General features: G+C 49.4%; 2 protein-coding genes across 4 annotated transcripts; one reads left to right on the plus strand and one right to left on the minus strand.

Moving 5' to 3' along the window:
* The first annotated feature begins 75 nt into the window (after positions 1–75).
* TEKTIP1 (tektin bundle interacting protein 1) lies at positions 76–4698 on the plus strand. Its single transcript, XM_082206745.1, has 4 exons — positions 76–271; positions 1408–1637; positions 3125–3250; positions 4529–4698. Exons 1-4 carry the CDS (start codon positions 174–176, stop codon positions 4675–4677), a joined length of 603 nt encoding a protein of 200 aa, XP_082062871.1. The 5' UTR covers positions 76–173; the 3' UTR covers positions 4678–4698.
* Positions 4699–6279: 1581 nt separating this feature from the next.
* On the minus strand, positions 6280–25155 carry LOC309522911 (GRAM domain-containing protein 2A-like). Of its 3 annotated transcripts, none has more exons than XM_082206620.1 (13): positions 24647–25155; positions 20474–20602; positions 19092–19176; positions 17114–17183; positions 15716–15819; positions 14357–14455; positions 13806–13877; positions 13088–13156; positions 11664–11727; positions 10372–10440; positions 9573–9657; positions 8685–8795; positions 6280–8096 (listed from the first exon to the last, which is right to left on the minus strand). In XM_082206620.1, the coding sequence occupies exons 1-13, from the start codon at positions 24697–24699 to the stop codon at positions 8081–8083; spliced, it is 1026 nt and encodes a 341-aa protein (XP_082062746.1). In that variant the 5' UTR covers positions 24700–25155; the 3' UTR covers positions 6280–8080. The 3 variants fall into 3 exon arrangements, with proteins under 3 accessions (XP_082062746.1, XP_082062745.1, XP_082062747.1); XM_082206619.1 differs by lacking the exon at positions 24647–25155 and adding an exon at positions 22681–22882; XM_082206621.1 differs by lacking the exon at positions 24647–25155 and adding an exon at positions 20916–21305.
* Between the last annotated feature and the right edge of the window lie 910 nt (positions 25156–26065).

Here is a 26065-nt window from a genome sequence, read left to right on the forward strand (position 1 = left end):
CCTGCCTGCCTGCCTTTCGTTGCTAAGGGAATGGTTGCCATGAAAGGTTTGTATAGCAAACAATGATGGACATCTCCTCTCACCCTTTAAGGACTATAGGAAACTCAGCTTGGTCCCCTCCTCTTGCAAACCAGCTTGGTCTGGAGTCGGAGGGGGCTCCTTGCAGACCCAAAATGGATCTCCAGTGTCTCAACTATCGGGATCTGGTGCTGAACAGACCCTATGTCCCCCAGGTCTCCTTAGAGACCGACTACCCGACGCCACTGTACAGGTGAGTGTTTTGTCTCCCGCCCTTCTGTTCTTCCCAATTAAGGTGCAAATAATAATACAGTGGTGCCCCGCAAGACGAATGCCTCGCAAGACGGAAAACTCGCTAGACGAAAGTGTTTTCCGTTTTGGAGGTGCTTCGCAAAACGAATCTCCTATGGGCTTGCTTCGCAAGACGAAAATGTCTTGCGAGTTCCTGCTGGGTTTTTTCCCTCCCCACCCCTTTTTCTAAGCCGCTAAGCCGCTTATCAGCTGATCCCATCAGCAGATAAACTGCTAAAAGCCGCTAATCGCGCTAATCCGTCAATGGGCTTGCTTCGCAAGACGAAAAAACCGCTAGACGAAGAGAATCACAGAACGGATTCTTTTCGTCTTGCGAGGCACCACTGTAATATTTTTTTGGACAAGTTTTAATAAATCTCCGGAACTGCTGCTCTATAAAACACGGCCCGTTTTGCAGGATTTCGTTCAAACTCTTAAAGGATCAGCAGATTTGATTCCCGGGTTCAGGGACTCCCGTTTTGAATGCTGCCGGGCATCTGTCTATCTATCTATCTATCTATCTATCTATCTATCTATCTATCTATCTATCATCTATCTATCTATCATCTCTCTATCTCTCTATCATCTATCTATCATCTATCTCTTTATCTATCATCTATATCTATCATCTATTTCTATCTCTATCATCTCTCTCTCTCTCTCTCTCTCTGTCTATCTATCTATCTATCTATCTATCTATCTATCATCTATCTAACATCTATATCATCTATCTATCTATCTATCTATCTATCTTGGCCAATAAAGTGAGATGAGCACCGCAACCCCAGAGTCGGTTACGACTGGACCTAATGGCCAGGGGTCCCTTTACCTTTAACATGGGGATTAGCAGATAATAAAAGTTTGGGTTCTCTTTTGTTTGGGGCTTCCATCTTGTTGCACCTGGTGGCAGGTGGGGGTCCTGTCGCGACCGTCTTCAATAAAGACCAAGCCTCCTGGCTGCTGTTTTGCTCTGGGATTCCTGGCTGGTGTCCTTGTTTTTTGTCCAAGGGATCCCTCGGATTTCTCCGTTAACAGTGTGGAACTGATGGATCCTTTGTGGGTGCCCGGCTAATGTCTCTTTCCTCTCCCCGGACGCAGCGATGAGTACCTGACGTTGAGGGGTCCGCGGAACCCCCCCATCCTCCGCCAGGCCGTTCGCTGGAAGTACACTCCAATGGGGTGGGATGCCATCCCCCAGACCTGGTATACGGGGCTGACCAACAGCCACAACCGCAACGCCTGGTACACCCTCACCGACCCCATCGGCCGCGAGGCTTATTACCGCTGGCAGAAGTGGCACGACCACAGAGAAAGGAATCTACCAGCTGGTAAGGTCCAGGGACGCGGGTGGCGCTGTGGGTTAAACCACTGAGCCTAGGGCTTGCCGATCAGAAGGTCAGCGGTTCGAATCCCCGCAATGACGGGGTGAGCTCCCGTTGCTCGGTCCCTGCTCCTGCCAACCTAGCCGTTTGAAAGCACGTCAAAGTGCAAGTAGATAAATAGGTACAGCTCCGGCGGGAAGGTAAACGGTGTTTCCGTGCGCTGCTCTGGTTCGCCAGAAGCGGCTTAGTCCTGTTGGCCACATGACCCGGAAGCTGTACGCCGGCTCCCTTGGCCAGTAAAGCGAGATGAGCGCCGCAACCCCAGAGTCGGCCACGACTGGACCTAATGGTCAGGGGTCCCTTTACCCTTTACTTAAGGTCCAGGGTCCTCAATCGACCCCAACTCCTGCTGCAAGATCCTCCTCAACTCTGGTTTTTTTTTTTGGGGGGGGGGGGAACAAGGAATTTGTGAACTCGAAAGAGCAGGGACAATTTGCCTTATTCTGAATCAGACCACTGAGCTCAGTAGTGCCAGCAGCTCACCAGGGATTCGGACGGGCCGGACTGAGGTTTGATGAGGCCCTTAGCTCCTGAAGGTAATGGGGCCCTTTATATGTCCAGCTGGGGTGGCGCTGTGGGTTAAACCACAGAGCCCAGGGCTTGCCGATCAGAAGTCGACGGTTCGAATCCCCACGAAGGGTTGAGCTCCCGTTGCTCGGTCCCTGCTCCTGCCCAGTGGCGTAGCGTGGGTTGTCAGCACCGGGGCAAGGCAAGTAATTTGCGCCCCTAACCCTAACCCCCAGATGTTGCACCCGGTGCGGCCAGGCCCCCCTGCACCCCCCATGCTACGCCACTGCAAAAGCATCTCAAAGTGCAAGTAGATAAATAGGTACCGCTCCGGCGGGAAGGAAAACGGTGTTTCCATGCGCTGCTCTGGTTCGCCAGAAGCGGCTTAGTCCTGCTGCCCACATGACCCGGAAGCTGTACGCCGGCTCCCTCGGCCAGTAAAGCGAGATGAGCGCCGCAACCCCAGAGTCGGTCACGACTGGACCTAATGGTCAGGGGTCCCTTTACCTTTACCTATAGTTCAGCTCTCCTTTGTCAACAACAATCTAACCACCTTGCCACTTGGGACCTCCAAAGTGTGGTCATTTGTGGACCTTAAGGTCCTCCGTGGGGCAGACTAGGAGAGGCGGTCCTGTAGTCCAAAAACATCTGGAGGGCTGAATTTGCCTATGCCTGCCCTAGACCATCAGCTAGCTCCTTCCTGCAAGGTTTGGTGAACTTGCTTTGTGCATACCAATTTGCCCCATGTGTGGGGCAGGTGGCCATGGTTTTGGGGAAATGGCCAGCTGGCCAAACAGGGACTCTTGCCAGATCTTAAGGCTCCCCACCGCTGCCAAAGAGAGAGGGAGAAAGAAATTAAAGTGGCGGCCTTTTCTGCTCCAGCGGCACGAGGTGGGCTCAAATCTGTGTCTTCCGTTTTCTTCCAGCGTACGCTCAACATCTGCAAGAAAGCTGCTGCTTCGACCCCATCGTCCCCGCCCAATACTTGAGCCCTAAGACGCGATGGGGGGCATTCATGTGGAGGGACAGACCCATTCTCGGAAAGGAATTTGGTAAGGAGGAGGGGGATCCTGGGAGAGGGGCTGGGACGTTCTCTGGAGCAAGGCAGTGAGTTTAAAAGTAAGGTTTCCAGGCGTCCCCGTTTCCCGGAGACAGTCCTCGAATTTGCTAACGTAGTGTCTGCTGATCTCTGTTTTTTAAGTGACCCTCCCTGGTGATGATGGGGTGGGGGTTAGGGGGAAACAACCCCTTCTTTTCCTTCTCAGTCTGTTTCTCAGATTGCTTTGCCTTCCTGTCTGCATGCCTGGAGAAGAGGAGGTTAAGGGGTGATATGATAGCCATGTTCAAATATGTAAAAGGATGTCACATAGAGGAGGGAGAAAGGTTGTTTTCTGCTGCTCCAGAGAAGCGGACACGGAGCAATGGATCCAAACTACAAGAAAGAAGATTCCCCCTAAACATTAGGAAGAACTTCCTGACAGTAAGAGCTGTTTGACAGTGGAATTTGCTGCCAAGGAGTGTGGTGGAGTCTCCTACTTTGGAGGTCTTTAAGCAGAGGCTTGACAACCATATGTCAGGAGTGCTCTGATGGTGTTTCCTGCTTGGCAGGGGGTTGGACTCGATGGCCCTTGGGGTCTCTTCCAACTCTATGATTCTATGATTCTATGGGCAAGGTTGTGGCAGTCCTGAGACTCAGGGGTGTGTTCTGCCTGATAAGGAAAAATCCCCGCGGGTCTCTCCGGCCAAGCTAAAGAAACAAAACAGCGGTCAGTAGTTGTTGTTTTGTCGTTTAGTCGCGTCCGCCTCTTGGTGACCCCCTGGACCAGAGCACGCCAGACACTCCTGTCTTCCACTGCCTCCCGCAGTTTGGTCAAACTCATGCTGGTAGCTTCGAGAACACTGTCCCACCATCTCGTCCTCCGTCGTCCCCTTCTCCTTGTGCCCTCCATCTTTCCCAACATCAGGGTCTTTTCCAGGGAGTCTTCTCTTCTCCTGAGGTGACCAAAGTCTTGGAGCCTCAGCTTCAGGATCTGCCCTTCCAGTGAGCACTCAGGGCTGATTTCCTTCAGGATGGAGAGGTTTGATCTTCTTGCAGTCCATGGGACTCTCAAGAGTCTCCTCCAGCACCAGAATTCAAAAGCATCCTAGTCCTCATGAACCCGATTTCAACGGGAACATCTGACGTTGCCTTCTATAGTCCCGCCACTGGGGTCCTCTTTGTAGAAGATCTCTGAGGTTTCGGGACAGGGACATTCCTGGGCCTATCTGGGACCTTCTGCACCCCGGGATCTGCCTGAGATCTACAGTTTTCTCTCTTTCTTCTCTCCCAGTGGTCAACCGCAACCGCGGACCCGAGGAGCTGAAGGGGAAGCCGGGCTACGTGCCACACCTGACCATCCACACTCCAATGTTCACCGCCAAAGACTATCGCACTTGGAGGATGTTTGATCGACAGCCTTCCACCAAACACCAGCACTAGTAAAAAACTTTCCCCCCGCTGCTTGACGTTACTCGGGTATCCTCCTTTGTGCCGGAAATTGGGGGGGGGGCTGAGTCCCTTTCCAGGCAAAGCTGTGCCAACGCCCACCTTGGTTCCCAAACTCCGGAAACCCGGAAGTAAGTGTTCTGGTTTTCGAATGTTTTTCGGAAGCCGGACGTCCGACGCGGCTCTCGGCTGTTGTTCTCGCCAATCAGAAGCCGCGCCTCGGTTTCCGAACATTTCGCAAGTCCAACGGACTTCCGGAACAGATTAAGTTTGGCGCTTTGGTTTTCGCTATTTATTTTGTTTTTGAGGCTTTTTCGGTTCGTTTGTTTTTGGAACCCAGTTCAGCTACCGATGGACTGGTTGCGTGACTGCAGAAATGGATAAAAGTCCCCCACCCAAACAATGACAATAGAGACACAGGTGGCGCTGTGGGTTAAACCACAGAGCCTAGGACTTGCTGATCAGAAGGTTGGCGGTTCGAATCCCCGCAATGATGGGGTGAGCTCCCGTTGCTCGGTCCCTGCTCCTGCCAACCTAGCAGTTCGAAAGCACATCAAAGTGCAAGTAGATGAATAGGTACCACTCTGGTGGGAAGGGAAACACCGTTTCCGTGCACTGCTCTGGTTCGCCAGAAGCGGCTTAGTCCTGCTGGCCACATGACCCAGAAGCTGTACGCCTGCTCCCTCGGCCAATAAAGCGAGATGAACACCGCAACCCCAGAGTTGGCCACAACTGGACCTAATGGTCAGGGGTCCCTTTACCTTTTACCAAACAATGACTATCATCAGTGCAGGGAAGGGGGACAAATCATTTTACTTTTTATTATCTACAACATTATCTTATTTATTTGATAGTACAGTGGTACCTCGGGTTAAGTACTTAATTCGTTCCGGAGGTCCATGCTTAACCTGAAACTGTTCTTAACCTGAAGCACCACTTTAGCTAATGGGGCCTCCTGCTGTTGCCGCGCCGCCGGAGCACGATTTCTGTTCTCATCTTGAAGCAAAGTTCTTAACCTGAAGCACTATGTCTGGGTTAGCGGAGTCTGTAACCCGAAGCGTATGTAACCTGAAGTGTCTGTAACCCGAGGTACCACTGTACAGCGGACGTTCGGGTTGCGAACGTGATCCGTGAGGGATGCAATGTTCGCAAACCGTTCGTTTGCGCAGGTTGCAATTCAGTGCATCTGCGCTCTCTGTATCCTCTGGTTTGAGGAATGTCCCAGGGGCCAGTCAGAGAAGAATTTGGCCCTCAAATCCCTCAATTCCTCTCCTCCAAAAGGAGCCTAAATGTTGAGGGAAAAGGCAGCCCTGTTTAGGGAAGCTTTTAATGTTCAAGAGGTTATTGCATTTTAGTGTTTTGTTGGAAGCCGCCCAGAGTGGCTGGGGAAACTCAGCCAAATGGGCGGGGTATAAATAACAAATTATTATTATAAATCTGAACACCATCTTGGAGTGCAGACGACTTGAAAAATCTCCAGCTTTGCCAATAATCCCGGTTTTCCAACGCAACAAAGCGCCATCGCTTCCAAAATAATACGCCACTTCCAAAAAACCTCAGGCAAAAACCGCACTGGCTGTCTAATAATAATAATAATAATAATAATAATAATTTTTATTATTGATACCCCGCCCATCAAACACCCACTTAGCAAATACGCTCTACTTAAAACACCATTCCACCCACAAAACGTATCGTCATTCACGCAACGCTTCTCATTTTCAAATGTATAAATAAACAGTTGGATTTATTTTTCATTTTTAAAAAAGGCTATGTAGGTTGAAGTGTATTTTCTCCCTTAAAGTGCTTTTCGCTATAAGGCTGCTTTTTAGTATCGTGCCGGCGAGCCTTCAACTGTCGCAGTGCTTTTTTCCTAGAAAAAATATATATATTAGTATATTAGCTCTATCTGAAATTTCATGCGTATCAGTTAATATCTTGACCCTGCTCTGCTGAACTGAAATTTCAGCCTTCGCGACATAGGAAAACGACCAAGTAAACAGCTATTTTCGTGGAAGAGGGTCAAGATATTACCTGATGTGCATGAAATTTCAGATAGAGCTATATATTTTTTCTGGGGGTGCAAAGTACCGGCACATCTTTCTTTTTCCTTTTTCTTGGTTAAAAATGTGGCACTTGATATAACAACTGCGTGGTGAGTACCGGCACCTACCGTATTTTTTGCTCTATAAGACTCACTTTTTCCCTCCTAAAAAGTAAGGGGAAATGTGTGTGCGTCTTATGGAGCAAATGCAGGCTGCGCAGCTATCCCAGAAGCCAGAACAGCAAGAGGGATTGCTGCTTTCACTGCACAGTGATCCCTCTTGCTGTTCTGGCTTCTGGGATTCAGAATATTTTTTTTCTTGTTCTCCTCCTCCAAAAACTAGGTGAGTCTTGTGGTCTGGTGCGTCTTATAGAGTGAAAAATACGGTAATCCCTAGTGTAGTAATTTAAGAACAGGCATATTTTTTTACAAAAAGTTTTTTTATGAACCGCCCTAGTGAGGCTGTTCTTTTGCAGGGGGCGGGATGTAGGAACTTTTCATTGCATGATTAATATTTTATTTTTTTATTAAAAAAGGGAGCCAGAGCAAAAAACCAAAAAGAAGACAGCATCCTCTCAAAATCGCTTGCTTTTTTAAAAAAGGTTTTCTTTCCCCACCTTTTTTAGAGAGGATTTTTGAAAAATTTGGTAAAAAGAACTCCGCTACATGAGTCAAAGAAACAGCGTTTTGAATGCATTATACACATGCAACACCAGAGGGCGATGGAGAGCAAAGAATTTTTTAGATGCGATTTTCCATAGCGGTTTCCCCGCATCTTTTGTTATAACGATTTAATTACTGACTTCTTTATAGCGTGTTTTCCCACCTGTGTGTTTAGATCTAGTCAGAGTTGGGTTTCGAAAGGCACCTTGCAGATTTTCTGCACAGAGATCCCCAAGATATAATTAGGGGTGCTAAAAAGAAAAATTAAAATACCTTAAAGACAGTATAACTCATACCATTTAGGATTCAAGGCGCGTGCTAAAATAATTGTTCTTTCTGTGCCGGGCTGCTGAAACAAGAACTGTCCTCCGTTTTTGCAACTCGAGCTGTTTTTCGGGTACCCACAGTGCCGAAGCAAAAGTCTCTTTAGGGCTGCCGTATTTTGAGAAATAAAAATCCGGACACAAAAAATTGTAGGTTTTGGGGGGTTTGTTGAGCTTCCCGGTTCTGTTTGCAAAATCCCAGACATTTTGCTGGTTTTTCAAAAAAATAAAATAAAACGCTATTCCCCCTGGGTGCTAATTTCGTCGCTGGAATCCTGGACATGTCCGGAAAAAACCTGGACTTTTGGCAACCCTATTTTTCTTTTTCCTGACCAGCAGCAGATGGCCTGGACATCTTACGAAATCCTCAAGTTGTCTTATACCTGTCCAGGAAGAAAATATTTAAAAGTTACAAAGCTGAGAAAAAGAAGAAACTTTCCCCCCCGTTTATCCAGCCTACTGGAAGCAGCCGACGGACCACTGCGGAATAATATTTTTAACCGGGCTTTGAATAAATGTGCCATTAACTGTTACGGTTTTGAATTATCATCTTCCTTAGTAGATAGTGCAAGTCACTGTTCTGAATCCCGCTTTTTCTAGCGGGTACGGGGGCTATTCTGAAGTCTGCTTTTTATTATAGGGTTGGGGGCTATTCTGAAGTCTGCTTTTTATTATAGGGTTGGGGGCTATTCTGAATTCTGCCTCTAATATTGTAGGGGACTATATTTTGGAAAAAAACATGAACGAATTCCTATGCCCCACAAATAACCCAGAGATGCATTTTAAATAAAAGCACACATTCTACTCGTGTAAAAACACGCTGGTTCCCGGACCGTCCACCGGCCGGATTGAGAAGGCGATTGGGCCGGATCCGGCCCCCGGGCCTCAGTTTGCCTACCCATGTTTTACGCCGTCTGCCATTCTCAACGAAGGTAAAACCGAGGAACGAGAAGCCCCCCAAAAAAACTCACTGGTGCTGCTGAAGGTCTATTTCGGGCCATGCTCCCATGGAGATCAACTGTTCCTCCAGTTGCACGATGCGCAAGCCGATATAACCCGAGGAGAGGAGTAGGACAACCACCCTGAAACCGGGATATCAGAATATTAAGATTTTATAAGAGCGTCTCTACTCACTCTCTCTCTTCCAAGCTAAACATACGCAGGTCCTTCGACCGTTCCTCATCAGGCTAAGGTTTACAGACACTCCATCGCCTTGGTTGCTCAGTGGAGAGAGGAAATAATAAGCCATTGTGGCTAACGGCGATTGGCAATTTTATCCTCCAGCCAATGGGACGATCGTCTTAATTTTTCTTCTAGGTAAAGGTAAAGGGACCCCTGACCATTAGGTCCAGTCGTGGCCGACTCTGGGATTGCGGCGCTCATCTCGCTTTCCTGGCCAAGGGAGCCGGCGTACAGCTTCTGGGTCATGTGGCCAGCAGGACTAAGCCGCTTCTGGCGAACCAGAACAGCGCACAGAAATGCTGTTTACCTTCCCGCCGGAGCAGTACCTATTTATCTACTTGTTCTGGTGTGCTTTCGAACTGCTAGGTTGGCAGGAGCAGGGACCGAGCAACGGGAGCTCACTCCGTCATTGCGGGGATTCGAACCGCCGACCTTCTGATCGGCAAGTCCTAAGCTCTGTGGTTTAACCCACAGCACCACCCGCGTCCCACCAATAAGTCTTCTAGTAGCAGCCAAAAGTTTAGTAGGGAAGGGGACAAGAGGTGGATTCAACAAGCTGCGTGGCTTCATGGAATCGTAGAATTGCAGAGCCGAAGTGGAACCCAAAGGTCATCCATCCCAACCCGCTTTCAGTGCAGGAATCACAACGATCGCCCCCCGAAAACTGGCCCACTCACAAGCAGAGATAGATGAGGATGACAGTGTTGAGGGGGCTGAGGTGAGCTTTCCAGGTCCGCCAGGACTTTGTGGATCGTACCCCTCCTGGAAAGAAAAAGAGGCGGTATTATTAATTATTATTATTATTATTATTAAATTATTAAAAAGACCTGGGAAAAGACATATGAATTTATTTATTTTTTGGACACAGAATTGACCTGCGCCTCCATGGATAGCTGTGAGTCCAAAATGATAGCTGAGATAACCAGAGCATGCACCACTCTGGCCAGACAGTCTGTGGGCAGGGAGGGTCTCATTCTGCGTACCAGACGGAGCTGCCCTGGACACAGAATTGACCTGCGCCTCCATGGACAGCTGTGAGTCCAGAATGACTCCCAGGCTGCGCACCTGGTCCTTCGGGGGCACAGTGACCCCATTCAGGACCAGGGAATCCCCCACACCCGCCCGCCTCCTGTCCCCCAAAAACAGTCCTTCTGTCTTGTCAGGATTCAACCTCAATCCATTAGCCGCCATTCATCCTCCAACCGCCTCCAGGCACTCACACAGGACCTTCACTGCCTTCACTGGTTCTGATTTAAAGGAGAGGTAGAGCTGGGTGTCATCTGCATACTGACGAACACCCAGCCCAAAAAACTCTGATATCCCACAATTGGATACAATTCAATTGGTCTCTTGATGGCTGAGAGTCTCTCTCTCTCTCTGGCCTTTGGATTGCAATGCCCAGTTTGGCTGGCGAAAAAGAGGTTTCGGGGGAATGCGGAGAGGGCGGTTTGCAAAACGGCAAGGAAAGCCACTCACCTCTGGCTGCTGCCGACCGGTGTGGTTCAATAGCTGCCGTCAGGGGGCTCCGTGTTCTATCTGCCCCGTCTGCGAAAGAAGACGGTTAAGGCTTTTTATAAAAATGAAATAAAATGAAAGTTGCATTTCACCCTCTCAACAACCCTGCGAGGGCAGTCAGCCTGAAAGCGAGGTATTGGCTCAGTGCCGGATTTATGTATAAGCTAAACAGGCTATAGCTTAGGGCCCCTCAAAAAAATTTAAAGGGATGTACATTTCCAAAAATAAGATAAAAATAAAATAAAATAAAACCTACATCCAGCAACAGTGTTTTGTGTTGTGTAGGCTCCTAGGATGTAAGTTATGGGCTTGTATTAACTACGGTTTTGATCCACTTTTAAAACGAGGCTGCATTTTAAATTGTATTTTAACCTGTATTTTAAATTGTGTCTCCCCCCCCCCCCATTATGTTTTTATTGTAATTTTACTGGTGTTAGCCACCCTGAGCTAATCCTGGCTGGGGATGGTGGAGTATAAATAAAATTTATTATTATTATTACAATTGCATTTGTTTATAACACTCAATTTCACATTAATAAAGCTATTCCTAATTATTATTAGTTTGCATCATATATTTGCACCTCTTATTATTTCATGTTACAGCAGGTTTCCAGAGACTAGATGATGAGTCTTTGGAAACTGTATTTCTAAAGAACTTTTGTCATTGCCAAATGCCAATGTGTTTGCATTATTAAGTTTGTTATGGATAAAAAAATCATTTTAAGTTAGAGCTTAATAATTATTTCCCTATGAAAATGCTTCTTCTTAATTGTATTTCACTGTATACTTCTTAATTGTATTTCAGTCCAACAATGACTTTGATAAAATACATATTTTGTGATGTCCAAATGGCTTTAGATACCTATTAGGTCCATAAATCACCACCCTGGATTTAAGATTAAAATGGGACGTGAATTGGAAATACATAATGGAATACGAAGGACAGAAATAGGGGAAAGAAGGGACCTTTTTGATGACAAAGAGTGACAACTTAATGGGATTAAATCTGGTGCAATTTGGGAGGATTTGTTAAAAATTCGGAAAACTAAAAAAAATTATTTGGAGGGGGGGAATACTAAAACGGATTAAAATTGCTTTCTAAGCAATGGGGCAGGTTTGTCTAAACAGTAATGCTTTTCGCAGGTGGCAAAAAAACTACTGTGGAGGCACCTGCGTAATATCACTAGGCGGGAAGTTCCAAAGGTTAGACGCTGAACTTTGTATCAAATAAACAGAAACGACCCAATTCTCACCAGGCTCTTCCGGGAGGGTTTGGTCCAGGGGGGGTGTCCGGCTGCCGTCCAATTCCTTTGGGGTCTGCGAGGGGAACGAAAATGGAGAGAGGTTGGGAACGATGGGGGGGGGGGAATTTGGTTGCATCCAGACACCTAGCTTAGCATTGCCTCCGCTGACCAGGGTTTTGACAGGCAGGAGTTTTCCCCAATCTTGGCAGTGCCAGATTTACGTCTAAACTAAACAAGCTATAGCTTAGGGCCCCCCAAAAATTTAAAAGGGGGGAAAAACTGGATGTACATTTCCAAAATAGAAGTTTTCCCCTCCAAAAATGAAGGGGAAATGTGTGTGTGTCCTATGGGCCGGTGCGCCCTATGGGGCGAAAAATACGGTAAATAACCGGCCCTGACTGCTCGCCTGCTCCCTAAAACATCACTGGTTTGCTCCTTTCTATATATAGGGTGCCTTTCTATATATTTGTTGTTTAGTCGTTTAGTCGTGTCCGCCTCTTCATGACCCCCTGGACCAGAGCACGCCAGGCCCTCCTGTCTTCCACTGCCTCCCACAGTTTGGTCAAACTCATGCTGGTAGCTTCGAGAACACTGTCCCACCATCTTGTCCTCTGTCGCCCCCTTCTCCTTGCGCCCTCCATCTTTCCCAACATCAGGGTCTTTTCCAGGGAGTCTTCTCTTCTCACGAGGTGGCCAAAGTCTTGGAGCCTCAGCTTCAGGATCTGTCCTTCCAGTGAGCACTCAGGGCTGATTTCCTTCCGAATGGAGAGGTCGGATCTTCTTGCAGTCCATGGGACTCTCAAGAGTCTCCCTCCAGCACCAGAATTCAAAAGCATCCATTCTTCGGCCATCAGCCTTCTTTATGGTCCAGCTCTCACTTCCACACATCACTACTGGGAAAACCAGAGCTTTAACTATACAGACCTTTGTTGGCAAGGTGATGTCTCTGCTTTTTAAGATGCTGTCTAGGTTTGCCATCGCCTTTCTCCCAAGAAGCAGGCGTCTTTTAATTTCGTGGCTGCTGTCACCATCTGCAGTGATCATGGAGCCCAAGAAAGTAAAATCTCTCACTGCCTCCATTTCTTCCCCTTCTGTTTGCCAGGAGGTGATGGGACCAGTGGCCATGATCTTCGTTTTTTTGATGTTGAGCTTCAAACCATATTTTGCACTCTCCTCTTTCACCCTATTTATAGGGTGCCTAAAATACCACTGGTTTGCTCCTTTCTATATATTGGGTGCCTACATTCTGCATGGACTGGTTGCGCGGCAACATGGGCAAATGGCTTGAGATACCTATGAGGTCCGTAAATCACCATATAGCATATATTATTATATAACCAGGTGCCGTACACCTGTAGCCTTTCGATCCTAATAATTCCTAATCCCAAAATGAGGGCTGAGCACAAAAAAAGACAGAAAACCCAGCTCCTTACCAGGGAAATCTTAAGCAACTGGTCCGAAAGGTTGTGTGCTGTGGTTGGGCTGTTGTTGCGACTGCCGTCCTAGAGGAAGCAGACGAGAAATCAAAGAACTGGGACCATAGAAGTGGAAGGGCCCTCCAAAAGTCATCTATCCCAACCCCCCGTGAGATACATAGCTGTACCTAAAACGGACCGGATTTCCTAATTTCAGGACTGTGGAATATCTTTAATAATAATAATAATAATAATAATAATAATAATTCAATTCCAATCCATCTATAGCAGGGGTCAGCAAGCTTTTTCAGCAGGGGGCCGGTCCACTGTCCCTCAGACCTTGTGGGGGGCCGGACTATATTTTGAGGGGGGAAATGAACCAATTCCTATGCCCCACAAATAACCCAGAGATGCATTTTAAATAAAAGGACACCTTCTACTCATGTAAAAACGTGCTGATTGGAACGGATTAATCCCTTTTGCATTACTTTCTATGGGAAAGCGCTGTCTTGGTTTTGGAACACTTTGGTTTTGGAACAGATTAAGTTTGAGGCCCAAGGCACCACTGTATTACAATTCCACCCCATCTTTTCTCCAACAAAAGTTCTTGCTCCCTCCATTTTTTCCCCTGGGTAGAGGTAATGTTGGTCACAACGACTAGAAACTTAGGATTGTTTAAAAAATGAAAGATGGTATTAATAATAATAATAATAATAATAATAATAATAATAATTACCTGGAGGTGTTTGCAGATGGAGCGCAGGACCTGGTAAACGGTTTCCCGGGAGCGGAGGGACCCAAACAGGAACTGTGGAGTGGGAAGAAGGGGTAAGATAAAATAAAATAAGATTGCAGTCTTCACCCCGTGGAACAAAACAGACCCCTCAATCTCATATTTTGCTTTGTGTTCCTTTCCGACGGGTCGGCGGTTCGAATCCCCGCAATGACGGGGTGAGCGCCCATTGCTCGGTCCCTGCTCCTGCCAACCTAGCAGTCCGAAAGCACGTCAAAGTGCAAGTAGATAAATAGGTACCACTCTGGCGGGAAGGGAAATGGCGTTTCCGTGCGCTGCTCTGGTTCGCCAGAAGAAGCTTAGTCCTGCTGGCCACATGACCCGGAAGCTGTACGCCGGCTCCTTCGGCCAGTAAAGCGAGATGAGCGCTGTAACGCCAGAATCAGCCACGACTGGACCTAATGGTCAGGGGTCCCTTTACCTTTAAGAGAGTGGGGTCCTAAGCTAGAGATATGTTGAGCTTATACGTAAATCCGGCGGTGCTTGGCTCTCACCTTTTCTCCATCCGACGTCCGGATGCAGACGGCGTTGGGTACCAGCAAGGCTGTGTTGGCCTTTTTGAGGATGCTGATGGATGGAACCGGGATGACGACCTGTCGGTCCGGGAAAAGGAGAGGAAGGAGAGAGAGAGAGAGAGAGAGAGAGAGAGAGAGAGAGAGAGAGAGATGAGGGACAGGGAAGCGCAGGATATGACCCAACATGGTTCATGGGGGGAAAGGTATCTTTATACTACAGAGAGAGAGAGAGACCAGAAGTCTATGTTAATGGAGAAATCTGAGGGCTCCCTTGGACAAAAAACAAGGATACCAGCCAGGAATCCCAGAGCGAAACAGCAGCCAGTTGCTTGGTCTTTATTGAAGACCCTCGAGACAGGACTCCCACCTGCCACCAGGTGAAAGAAGATGGAAGCCCCGAACAAAAGAGAAGCCAAACTTTTATTAGCTGCTAATCCCCATGTTACGCCCCCCCAAAACTATATCACGGTTACATCATGAAAGGGGAGGTCTGGTGGCCGTAATCTGAGCATCCTGGACCCTGCCCCATGGTTCCCCTTGCCCTCCACCAAACACCCATCAAGTGTAACAAAAAAGATCTTTACATTTCCCTGTTTCCCAGCCAAGTGAATCACACCCTTTTGTCTCCATCTGGGTTTGTTATTTCTGGACTGGCTACCTGTCTGGCACTCAGGTATCAGGATGCCAGGGATTATCACTCAGGCAGAGGGGCTGCTGAGGAGCTGAGCTCACCTGTCTATATGAATTTCTGAAGTTTTCCCAGTGAGCCAGTACATACAGACATTGATCAGTGAATTCTGACATTTGGTATCGTGCAGCAAAGGCCCTTTGTATAGATAGGAAGAAACTGTGATGAAGTGTTTTGTGGGGACAAATCACAAAAGTCACAAAAGCGATTGTGCTGGTTTTGGTAGTGGGCTGCATGTGTGTGATATCTGCTGGAGGGGCAACCCCCCCCAACCTATACATAAATCCCTGCAACAACTATAAGAAGAGCTTATGGCGCCCCGCAACATTATACCAGCTAGCTTTTGTCTACGCAACAAAGGGAAGGAAGAATAAACCTCTGCAGATCCTCAACTCGGGGGCTGGATCCGGCCCAATCGCCTTCCAGATCCGGCCCCCAGACGGTCCGGGAATCGGTGTGTTTCTACAGGAGTAGAATGCGTGCTTTTATTTAAAACACATCTCTGGGTAATTTGTGGGGCATAGGAATTCGTTCATTTCTTTTTTCCAAAATATAGTCCGGCCCCCCACAAGGTCTGAGGGACAGTGGACCGGCCCCCTGCTGAAAAAGTTTGCTGACCCCTGCTTTAACCTTGGCCGGAGAGCCCTTACCTTTACTTCCCGGTGCACCATGCTGCAGTAGAAGCAGACGTGATTTTCGGATATATAAAGGCGGCCGTGATAAGGAACCTCCCGTTGCCAGGCGCACGAAAACGCTGCGGGGGAAAAGACCAGGAAGGAAGGGTTGGCAAAGAAGCTGCCACGATTCTAGTCCTCAGCATAGCTGTCAACCGTCCCGTATTTGGCGGGAAAGTCCTTATCACAACGCCGTGTCCCGCTGCTGTCCCTTATTGATGATGTCCCTTAAATTTCCCGGGTTTCAAAGGAAGCAGCCCCTCTCCCTCCCTCCCTGCCGGCCAGGGAGGAGGGAGGCTCCAACTGTGTTGCTTGGCTGCGTTGCTCACCCAATGAGGAGTCTAAGAACGACTGGGGGGTGGAGCTTGCATGCCTTGTGCCAATCAAATCGGCCACGTTGCCTGGGGACTCGCCTTTGCTCAGCGCTTCCCAGCGGAAAGGTGACGGTGGTTTTCCTTGCTGCGTCCCCTTTGCCAGGTTGCTGCGCTGTGGGAACCACCGCTTGAGGCTTCGTTTGGCTGCTGGCTGGGCTTTCTGCCTTTGGCTCGGAGGGGCTCAGAAGCCGAACATACCTGTGCTCTTAAAATCCCTTATTTTGGCTGCTGAGCCCTTATTTTTGAGAATGCTGGTCCCTTATTTTCAAATCTGTAAGTTGACAGCTATGGTCCTCAGTGTGGTGAACCACCACACAGCAACCAGGGTTGGGCCCCGTGGGAGAAGCGGGTTGCATGCAAACTCCTCCTAACTTCTCTTCGTTTTGCACGAAGCACGGAGGAGCGAAATGGATGCATAATAGTGGCGGCGGCTGCACACCCTCCAAGATTTTGATCAGTGCCTAAATGATATTGAAGGGACGCGGGTGGCGTTGTGGGTTAAAACACAGAGCCTAGGGCTTGCCAATCAGAAGGTTGGCAGTTCAAATCCCCGCAATGGGGGTGAGCTCCCATTGCTCGGTCCCTGCTCCTGCCAACCTAGCAGTTCAAAAGCACCTCAAAGTGCAAGTAGATAAATAGGTACTGCTCCCGCGGGAAGGTAAACGGCGTTTCCATGCGCTGCTCTGGTTCGCCAGAAGCGGCTTAGTCCTGCTGGCCACATGGCCCGGAAGCTGTACGCCGGCTCCCTCAGCCAGTAAAGCGAGATGAGCGCCGCAACCCCAGAGTCGGCCACAACTGGACCTAATGGTCAGGGGTCCCTTTACCTTTAAATGATATTGGAATAAGATCCAGTATTTGACTACTGAGTAAAAGCCCTAAAATGTATTGTATGTAACTGACTTTTTATTTCTATTCTTTGTGTATCGTAGTGTTGTTTTATTTCTGTGGCCAATGGCTGATGCAAATAAAGATTAATTAATTAATCAATTCAAGCACTTACTCTGCAAGAGTTCTTCCTCCTCAGGGAAGTCTTTGAACACCCTTCGGAAGTTGAGAGCGTGTTTCACCAGCTGTGGAAAAGGGAGGGAGGGAGGGAGGGAGAGAGAGAGAGAGAGAGAGAGAGAGAGAGGTGATCTGTTTAGCCCTGATCCGGGTCAGCTGAGATTTCTGCAATTTAGGATTCTACGATACTTATTAAGGACCGGAAACTTCTGACAGACTTTTAGCGTGAAAGAGAAAATGAACTCGTAACAGATGGATTTGAAGATTGGGGTGGGGGAAATTACTGGCTTATAGAAAACAGAACAGATGGATGTTAAGGTGTGAATACTATATTTAACAGACAGAGAACCGGAAGTCTTTTTCTCGTTCATTTTCTCTTTTTTCTTCCCTCCCTTCTTCCCTAACTATGGCAGGGACTTATGGCCTTTTTGGTGGTGGCTCCCCGGTTGCGGAACGCTCCCCACCCGTCTCAATCGCTATGAACTTTCAGGTTTTGAAGGGGGAAGGAATGGGTTTCTGTGCAGTCAGTCTGAAACGGGCCCCAAAATCTGCTTTTTTCCTTCTCCAAGAGAGCGTTTCTAAAATGCATTAACTTGCGCTCTTGAGCCAATGTATAAACAGAAACCCAGCTGTATAAACAAGTGCTCAAAGCCCTCTCCTTTATCAGTCCGTGACGGCAATGGATGGCCTTGCCAGTTCCGAGTGGAGCAGGGATGGCACGTCTGGGTCTTATCTTACATCCTGACCACAAAGACGCACAGACCTTGTCAGGTCTGACAAGAGACCCGGGAATGGTGCCGGGAGTGTTCTCAGAGTTGGTGACCTCCTGCCCCAAGATAAGGAATACAGGAATACTCTTTTATGGTTAAGAGTACACGAGCAGGAACATCGGTGATGTCAACTTATGTGTATAAGCTTACGTGGCTGGATTCCTGGGGAAGGAAGGAGAGGGTGCCTGGAGGATATACAGTGGTGCCTCGCAAGACAAAATTAATTCGTTCCGCAAGTTTTTTCTTCTTGCGAGTTTTTCGTCTTGCGAAGCACGGTTTCCCATAGGAATGCATTGAAAATCAATCAATGCGTTCCTATGGAGACCGTCTGGGGACAGAGGGGAAGCGCCGCTCTGTCCCCTCTTTTGAAGCAAAGGGCGGAGAGGAGAAGATCGCTTCTCCCCCTTGCTGCCCCTTGGTTCAAAAGGGGTCCGGGGAGAGAGGGGAAGCCTTCCCCTCTGTCCCAGGAGCTTGCGGGGCTGGCAACGGGGAGAAGCGATCTTCTCCGCACCGCCCCTTGCTTCAAAAGAGGTCCGGGGACAGCGGGAAGCGCAGCGCTTCTCCCCGCCGCCCCTTGCTTTAAAAGAGGTCCAGGGACAGCGGGGAAGACGCACTGCGCTTCCCGCTGTCCCCGGAGCTTGTGGGGCAAGCTTCGTTTTGCGAAGCAAGCCCATAGGGAAATTCGTCTTGTGAAGCAACTCGAAAAAGAAAAAAACTTTTCATTTTGCGAGTTTTTCGTCTCGCGAGGCGTTCGTCTTGCGGGGCACCACTGTATAAGCTTACGTGTCTGCACTCCTGGGGAAGGGAGGAGAGGGTGCCTGGAGGATGTATATACTGCATGAACTTTCTCATTTCTTTGGGCTTGCTGTGAACTGACCACGCAAGTGCCTTCTGCTATCCGGAGAGCAGAATAAACTCTTTCTCTGAATCAACCTCGGTGTCATTTGACTCCTTCCTCCCTGTTCTGGGAGCAACGCTCACCCTGCCATCGGTAAAGTCTAATAAGGCTACAGTTTGAAATGGTAGATGTGTCAGCCGTTCTGCAGAAGCAGGGCAGGATAGAAAGTCTATTATTCATCCCTGCACTGCAAGGGGGTTGGATTGCATGACCACTGAGGGGCCCTTCAAACTCTACGATTATACAAGTTAGTTAATAATTACAAATCAGAGCAGTCGGAAAAACCTCTCTCTGCCAGCCAAGCTTACATTGGAGTCAGAATTCCTGTGCTGCACAGAGGCCAAAGTTTCTTTCTCGGCCTCTTTGGAGTAAGACGGATCGTAGGTCTTCGATCTAAAAGGAACGAGAGAAACAGAGATGCTCTTATATATTGAATGAAAAGAGGAAAAATTGTCGAAAATGTGTAAATTTCTGTTGGCACACTAAGGGTGAGGAGGTCAAAGGGGTTTTCTACAGTGGGCTAAAGATTTTGGAGTTTTCAGTTAGAATCCTGGGAAAGGTTGTGGAAGGAAGGCATTGATTTTATTGCATTCAGTGCAATTGAAGAAAATATTATGAAAATGATGTACAGATGGTATCTAACACCAGCTAAACTTGCTAAAAGGTTATCAGACATCACCGTCTCCCAGGCACAGTCCCCGGATTTATAAATCAGTCCCCTGTCAAAATCCATCAGACCCAAAGTTGAAATCCATCAGACCCGGAGCCACCACCGAGAAGGCCCTCTGTCTAGTTCCCTGTGACCTCACTTCTCGCAATGAGGGAACCGCCAGAAGGCCCTTTGAGATGGACCCAGGTGTCCGGGCTGGACGATGGGGGTGGAGATGCTCCTTCAGGGATACTGGGCAGTTTAGGGCTTTCATGGTCAACACCAACACTTTGAATTCTGCTCGGAAACATCCTGGGAGCCAATGCAAGTCTTTCAGAACCGGTGTTATATGGTCTCGGCGGCCGCTCCCAGTCCCCAGTCTGGCTGCCACATTCTGGATTAGTTGTAGTTCCGGGTCACCTTCAAAGGTAGCCCCACGTAAAGCGCATTGCAGTAGTCCAAGCGGGAGATAACCAGAGCATGCACCACTCCGGCCAGACAGTCTGCGGGCAGGGAGGGTCTCATCCTGCGTACCACATGGAGCTGCCCTGGACACAGAACTGACCTGCACCTCCATGGACGGCTGTGAGTCCAAAATGACTCCCAGGCTGCGCACCTGGTCCTTCGGGGGCACAGTCACCCCATTCAGGACCACGGAGTCCTTCACACCTGCCCACCTCCTGTCCCCCCAAAACAGTCCTTCTGTCTTGTCAGGATTCAACCTCAATCTGTTAGCCGCCATCCATCCTCCAACCACCTCCAGGCACTCACACAGGACCTTCACTGGTTCTGATTTAAAGGAGAGGTAGAGCTGGGTGTCATCTGCATACTGATGAACACCCAGCCCAAAAAACTCTGATATCCCACAGTTGAATACAATTCAATTGGTCTCTTGATGGCTGAGAGTCTCTCTCTCTGGCCTTTGGATTGCAATGCCCAGTTTGGCTGGCAAAAAAGAGGTTTCGGGGGAATGCGGAGAGGGCGGTTTGCAAAACGGCGGTTTGCAAGCGGTTCGGAGCCTCTCTTTTTGCCAAAACTCACCGGGAAAGGGGCGGGTTGTGTCCATTCCTGGCTGCCTCACCAACCGTCTCCTCCAAACTCTGGGACTTTTTTTGCTCCGACATCCTCCGCTTGCTTTTCCTTGGCTTTCCGGAGACTTCCGACAGGCAGCTGGGAAGGAACGAGAAATTCCCTAATTAATTATGTTGCTTCACAAGTCCCCAACCCCAGCCTTGGGCCGACACTTCCTCCTCAGACACCGTCACCCTCGCGGCTGATCCACCCATCCTTGCTCCTGCGCCCATTTCACAGATGGGCACAAGAGAGGCAGAGATTTAAGCAAGGGGGAAGGCGGCGAAAGAGGCCCTTGAATCATTCTGGATATCTTCCAAATGGCATGCCTTCAACGCGTCTCCAAAAGGGAGACGAAGAATTTTATTTTTATTGCGATTGCAGGAGCATAAATGTCCCCTTTTCGGCTCACCTCGCTCCTGTGCTTTGCCGTGCAAAGTGATCCCTCTCTAGCCTGTCATCAGTCAGAATTTAATGAGATTATTTCCCTCCCCTTCCCTATAATTAGCCGCGTGCCGATGAAAACAGCCTCGCCCCGATACAAAACGCGAGATTGCAGTCGCTTTATGTAACGTCTCAGGTGACGAGGGAGTGGGTGGTATCTCGATTTAACTTTTGGCCCTCCATAAAGGGTTCTGCCTACTCCTGAGGATGATCTGTAGACCCTCCTCATCCAGGAACAGTCTAGCACTAAATACTGCTTGCTGCAGGCAGCGGTTTACACAACAACACAGGAAGACGGAAGAAGTTGCTTTTGGTATTTCGCAGATGTATCCGGCTGGACGCCGGTTTACTTTTAGTTCCCTTCTCCTTGCGCCCTCCATCTTTCCCAACATCAGGGTCTTTTCCAGGGAGTCTTCTCTTCTCCTGAGGTGGCCAAAGTCTTGGAGCCTCAGCTTCAGGATCTGTCCTTCCAGTGAGCACTCAGGGCTGATTTCCTGAAGAATGGAGAGGTTTGATCTTCTTGCAGTCCATGGGACTCTCAAGAGTCTCCTCCAGCACCAGAATTCAAAAGCATCCATTCTTCGGCAATCAGCCTTCTTTATGGTCCAGCTCTCACTTCCATACATCACTACTGGGCCACAGACTTTGCATTGCTGGGGGGTTGGACTAGATGACTCCGACTCACAATCTTATGGTTCTAACCCCCAGAGGGGGGTCACTTCTTTCCCCAAGTGCCTGCCTGTTCAGTGGTAGACTGCCCTGAACTAGGAAGCTCTACTTTTAGCAGTAGAGAAAGGATTTTGTCCGTAAAAGGAGCAGCCGAGGGGGGGTCCCTCCCGGGCTCCGAACTGGCTGCCTGCTGGTTGCTGGGAGACTGGGCCTATTCTTATGATTGTTTCAGTTCTAGGCGGCTCACAAACAAGAACATGCGCAGAGCGCACGCGGCACAAGCGTCCCGAAAGAATTGGGAGCGGAATGACTGGTGGGCTGGGAATCCCCCGTGCTGAGAGCCTGGCCCGGACGCCTGGGTTCCTTCTGGGATGCTGGCAGGGGCTTTGCATCCTTTGGAAGCCGGAGGTCTCTGGCAGAGCGCCAGGACACCTGGGTTCTTCTTGAGAGAAGATGCCAGGTTTATTTTTAGAGGGTTTGGAGATAGGAAAGGCGGAGGTGGGAGAGAGAGGGAGAGAGAGAAAGGAGGGAAGGAAGGAAGGGAGGGAGGGAGAAAAAAAGAGCGAAAGAAAGAAAGAAAGAGGGAGAGGGGGAGAGAGAGAGAGAGAGAAAGGAAGGAAGGAAGGGAAAAAGAGCGAAAAAAGAAAGAAAGAAAGAAAGAAAGAGGGAGAAGGGGAAGGAGAGAGAGGGGGGGAGGAAGGAAGGAAGGAAAGGAGGGAGGGAGGGAGAGAAAAAGAGCGAAAGAAAGAAAAAGAAAGAGAAAGAAAAGAAAGAGGGAGGGAGGGGAGGAGAGAGAGAGGAAGGAAGGAAGGAAGGAAAAGAGTGAAAGAAAGAGGGAGAGAGGGAGGGAGGGAGGGAGGGAGGGAGGGAGGGAGGAAGGAAGGAAGGAAGGAAGGAAGGAAGGAAGGAAGGAAGGAAGGAAGGAAGGAAGGAAGGAAGGAAGGAAGGAAGGAAGGAAGGAAGGAAGGAAGGAAGGAAGGAAGGAAGGAAGGAAGGAAGGAAGGAAGGAGCTTGTCCCTAAACCCGGACGCCTGGGTTCTCCTCTCCCTAAAGGAGGTTACTACCTGATGTCGGTCATGGAGAGGCTATCAGGTCCCGGGGCGACTCCGAGCTTGACCATCGCGGAGCCTCCGGAGATCCGATGCCCGGCTCATGGGCGGGGAGAAGGGAGGCGGGCGGACGCGAGGGAAGACCTTGAACCTTTCCCTCCGCCTCCCCGCGACGACTCCCGAAGCGATGGGTGACGGCGGGCCACCTTGGACTCCTCCTCCTCCTCTCACCTTCCTGCCCAGCAGCCGGGATGAGCCGGCGGCGGTTCTGAGTCACCCGAGAGAAGCGGAGCGACTCCGGATTAAGCGCCGAAGCGACTGAAACGGGTTCTTCCCCCATCCCTGGTCTAACAAATAGACCGCAGGCATGTCCAACAGGTAGGTCGCGATCTGGGAGATCTACCAGAAGATCACTGGACGTCTGCGGTGAAGCTGAACAACTGTGGCTCCCCTAAAAAAACCTCAACATTTTACCTTCTCCCTGAAAAAACTCAACAGCTTTGACCTGAACCCCCCAAAAGGGAGTAGATCACTGCCGGTTTTTAACTCTGTGAGTAGATCGCAGTCTCTTGGGAGTTGGCCACCTCTGAAATAGAGGCAGTCCCAGCTTTTCCCAACTCCCATTTTTCATACCCTCCAAAATTTCTCCAGTGAAAATAGGGACGTCCTATTCCATCCCCTCCAACGTTTCTCCCCTGAAAATAGGGACGTCCTATTCCATCCCCTCCAACTTTCTCCCGTGAAAATAGGGACGTCCTATTCCATCCCCTCCAACGTTTCTCCCCTGAAAATAGGGACGTCCTATTCCATCCCCTCCAGCGTTTCTCCCCTGAAAATAGGGACGTCCTATTTCATCCCCTCCAACGTTTCTCCCCTGAAAATAGGGACGTCCTATTCCATCCCCTCCAGCGTTTCTCCCCTGAAAATAGGGACGTCCTATTCCATCCCCTCCAACGTTTCTCCCCTGAAAATAGGGACGTCCTATTCCATCCCCTCCAACGTTTCTCCCCTGAAAATAGGGACGTCCTATTCCATCCCCTCCAACGTTTCTCCCCTGAAAATAGGGACGTCCTATTCCATCCCCTCCAACGTTTCTCCCCTGAAAATAGGGACGTCCTATTCCATCCCCTCCAGCGTTTCTCCCCTGAAAATAGGGACGTCCTATTTCATCCCCTCCAACGTTTCTCCCCTGAAAATAGGGACGTCCTATTCCATCCCCTCCAACGTTTATCCCGTGAAAATAGGGACGTCCTATTCCATCCCCTCCACCGTTTCTCCCCTGAAAATAGGGATGTCCTATTCCATCCCCTCCAACGTTTCTCCCGTGAAAATAGGGACGTCCTATTCCATCCCCTCCACCGTTTCTCCCCTGAAAATAGGGATGTCCTATTCCATCCCCTCCAACGTTTCTCCCATGAAAATAGGGACGTCCTATTCCATCCCCTCCAACGTTTCTCCCCTGAAAAGAGGGACGTCCTATTCCATCCCCTCCAACGTTTCTCCCATGAAAATAGGGACGTCCTATTCCATCCCCTCCAACGTTTCTCCCGTGAAAATAGGGACGTCCTATTCCATCCCCTCCAACGTTTCTCCCCTGAAAATAGGGATGTCCTATTCCATCCCCTCCAATGTTTCTCCTGTGAAAATAGGGATGTCCTATTCCATCCCCTCCAACGTTTCTCCCCTGAAAATAGGGACGTCCTATTCCATCCCCTCCAACGTTTCTCCCATGAAAAGAGGGACGTCCTATTCCATCCCCTCCAATGTTTCTCCCCTGAAAATAGGGACGTCCTATTCCATCCCCTCCAACGTTTCTCCCATGAAAATAGGGACGTCCTATTCCATCCCCTCCAACGTTTCTCCCATGAAAATAGGGACGTCCTATTCCACCCCCTCCAACGTTTCTCCCCTGATTTCCAGCGGGGGTGGAATCATATCGACTGCAAGTGTGCCCCTTCCCCAAAATAGCACAGCCACTTACAGCTTACTCGGCCGCCCCAAGATGACATCTTCAGCAGCTTTGAGGTGGTCCATTTCTCACGCGGAAGATCTGTCTTCCTCTTCCTCGCCTTCCTCTCCAGCCTTCTGCCCTCTGAACCTCCCCTCAGCTGCTTTTATCTGCAGGTAGGGTGAGAAAAGTCTGAAGTCCAACGCCGTCGGGGATTCCACCTGCTGCCAGCAAGACCAGGAAGCTGTTGACTCCAAGGCGATTCGGAGCGCAAACATGACTTCTCCTCTGGCAGCCCAAGTTGCCTGGAGACAGACATCCTTCAAACGGTTGCCACGGCAACGGCATAAGGACTCCTTTTGGCGTGAAGGGAGGTTGCCGGCGCCTCCCCCACAGCCACTCACGTGGCCTCTGCTCTGTGGTACCCAAAGTTGCTCTCCAGCTCCCCTAAAGTTGTCCGTCTTCCCATTCCATCTTCTGCTTGCAGCAGAGATAAAGGTAAACCTAGACAGCATCTTAAAAAGCAGAGACATCACCTTGCCAACAAAGGTCCGTATAGTTCAAGCTCTGGTTTTCCCAGTAGTGATGTATGGAAGTGAGAGCTGGACCATCAAGAAGGCTGATGGCCAAAAAATGGATGCTTTTGAATTCTGGTGCTGGAGGAGACTCTTGAGAGTCCCATGGACTGCAAGAAGATCAAACCTCTCCATTCGGAAGGAAATCAGCCCTGAGTGCTCACTGGAAGGACAGATCCTGAAGCTGAGGCTCCAAGACTTTGGCCACCTCAGGAGAAGACTCGACTCCCTGGAAAAGACCCTGATGTTGGGAAAGATGGAGGGCACACGGAGAAGGGGACGATAGAGGACGAGATGGTGGGACAGTGTTCTCGATGAGACCAGCATGAGTTTGACCAAACTGCGGGAGGCAGTGGAAGACAGGAGGGCCTGGCGTGCTCTGGTCCAGGGGGCCACGAAGAGGCGGACACGACTAAATGACTAAACAACAACAAAGGGACCCCTCACCATTAGGTCCAGTCGTGGCCGACTCTGGAGTTGCGACGCTCATCTCACTTTACTGGCCAAGGGAGCCGGCGTACAGCTTCCGGGTCATGTGGCCAGCAGGACTAAGCCGCTGTGGCCAGCGCCCAGAAACACCGTTTACCTTCCCGCCAGACCGGTACCTATTTATCTACTTCGACGTGCTTTCGAACTGCTAGGTGGGCAAGAGCAGGGACCGAGCAACAGGAGCTCACCCCGTCATCGCGGGGATTCGAACCGCCGACCTTCTGATCGGCAAGTCCTAGGCTCTGTGGTTTAACCCACAGCATTACCTGCGTCCCTATGAATTAGGTCAGATTCAAAAGCCCCGTGTGTGCCATCTGCCAGTTATATGTTTATTTCAGGGGCGTTCTCATATTTCTTTTTTTTTTCTTTTATGGCTGAGCTCACCTGC

This window comes from Podarcis vaucheri (assembly GCF_965113315.1).
Source record: "Podarcis vaucheri genome assembly, chromosome: 18".
Classification (NCBI taxonomy): Eukaryota; Metazoa; Chordata; class Lepidosauria; order Squamata; family Lacertidae; genus Podarcis; species Podarcis vaucheri.

Excerpts from the sequence above, each read along its gene's own strand:
- LOC309522911 (XM_082206619.1), bottom strand. The coding sequence starts at position 22,736 with ATGGTCAAGCTCGGAGTCGCCCCGGGACCTGATAGCCTCTCCATGACC. Across the intron at positions 14,456-15,715 it reads TGGTGCACCGGGAAGTAAAG|GTCGTCATCCCGGTTCCATC; the intron begins GTAAGGGCTCTC and ends CCGGACCGACAG. Across the intron at positions 13,157-13,805 it reads CCATCTGCAAACACCTCCAG|GACGGCAGTCGCAACAACAG; the intron begins GTAATTATTATT and ends TGCTTCCTCTAG.
- TEKTIP1 (XM_082206745.1), top strand. The coding sequence starts at position 174 with ATGGATCTCCAGTGTCTCAACTATCGGGATCTGGTGCTGAACAGACCC. Across the intron at positions 272-1,407 it reads TACCCGACGCCACTGTACAG|CGATGAGTACCTGACGTTGA; the intron begins GTGAGTGTTTTG and ends CCCCGGACGCAG. Across the intron at positions 1,638-3,124 it reads AGAAAGGAATCTACCAGCTG|CGTACGCTCAACATCTGCAA; the intron begins GTAAGGTCCAGG and ends GTTTTCTTCCAG.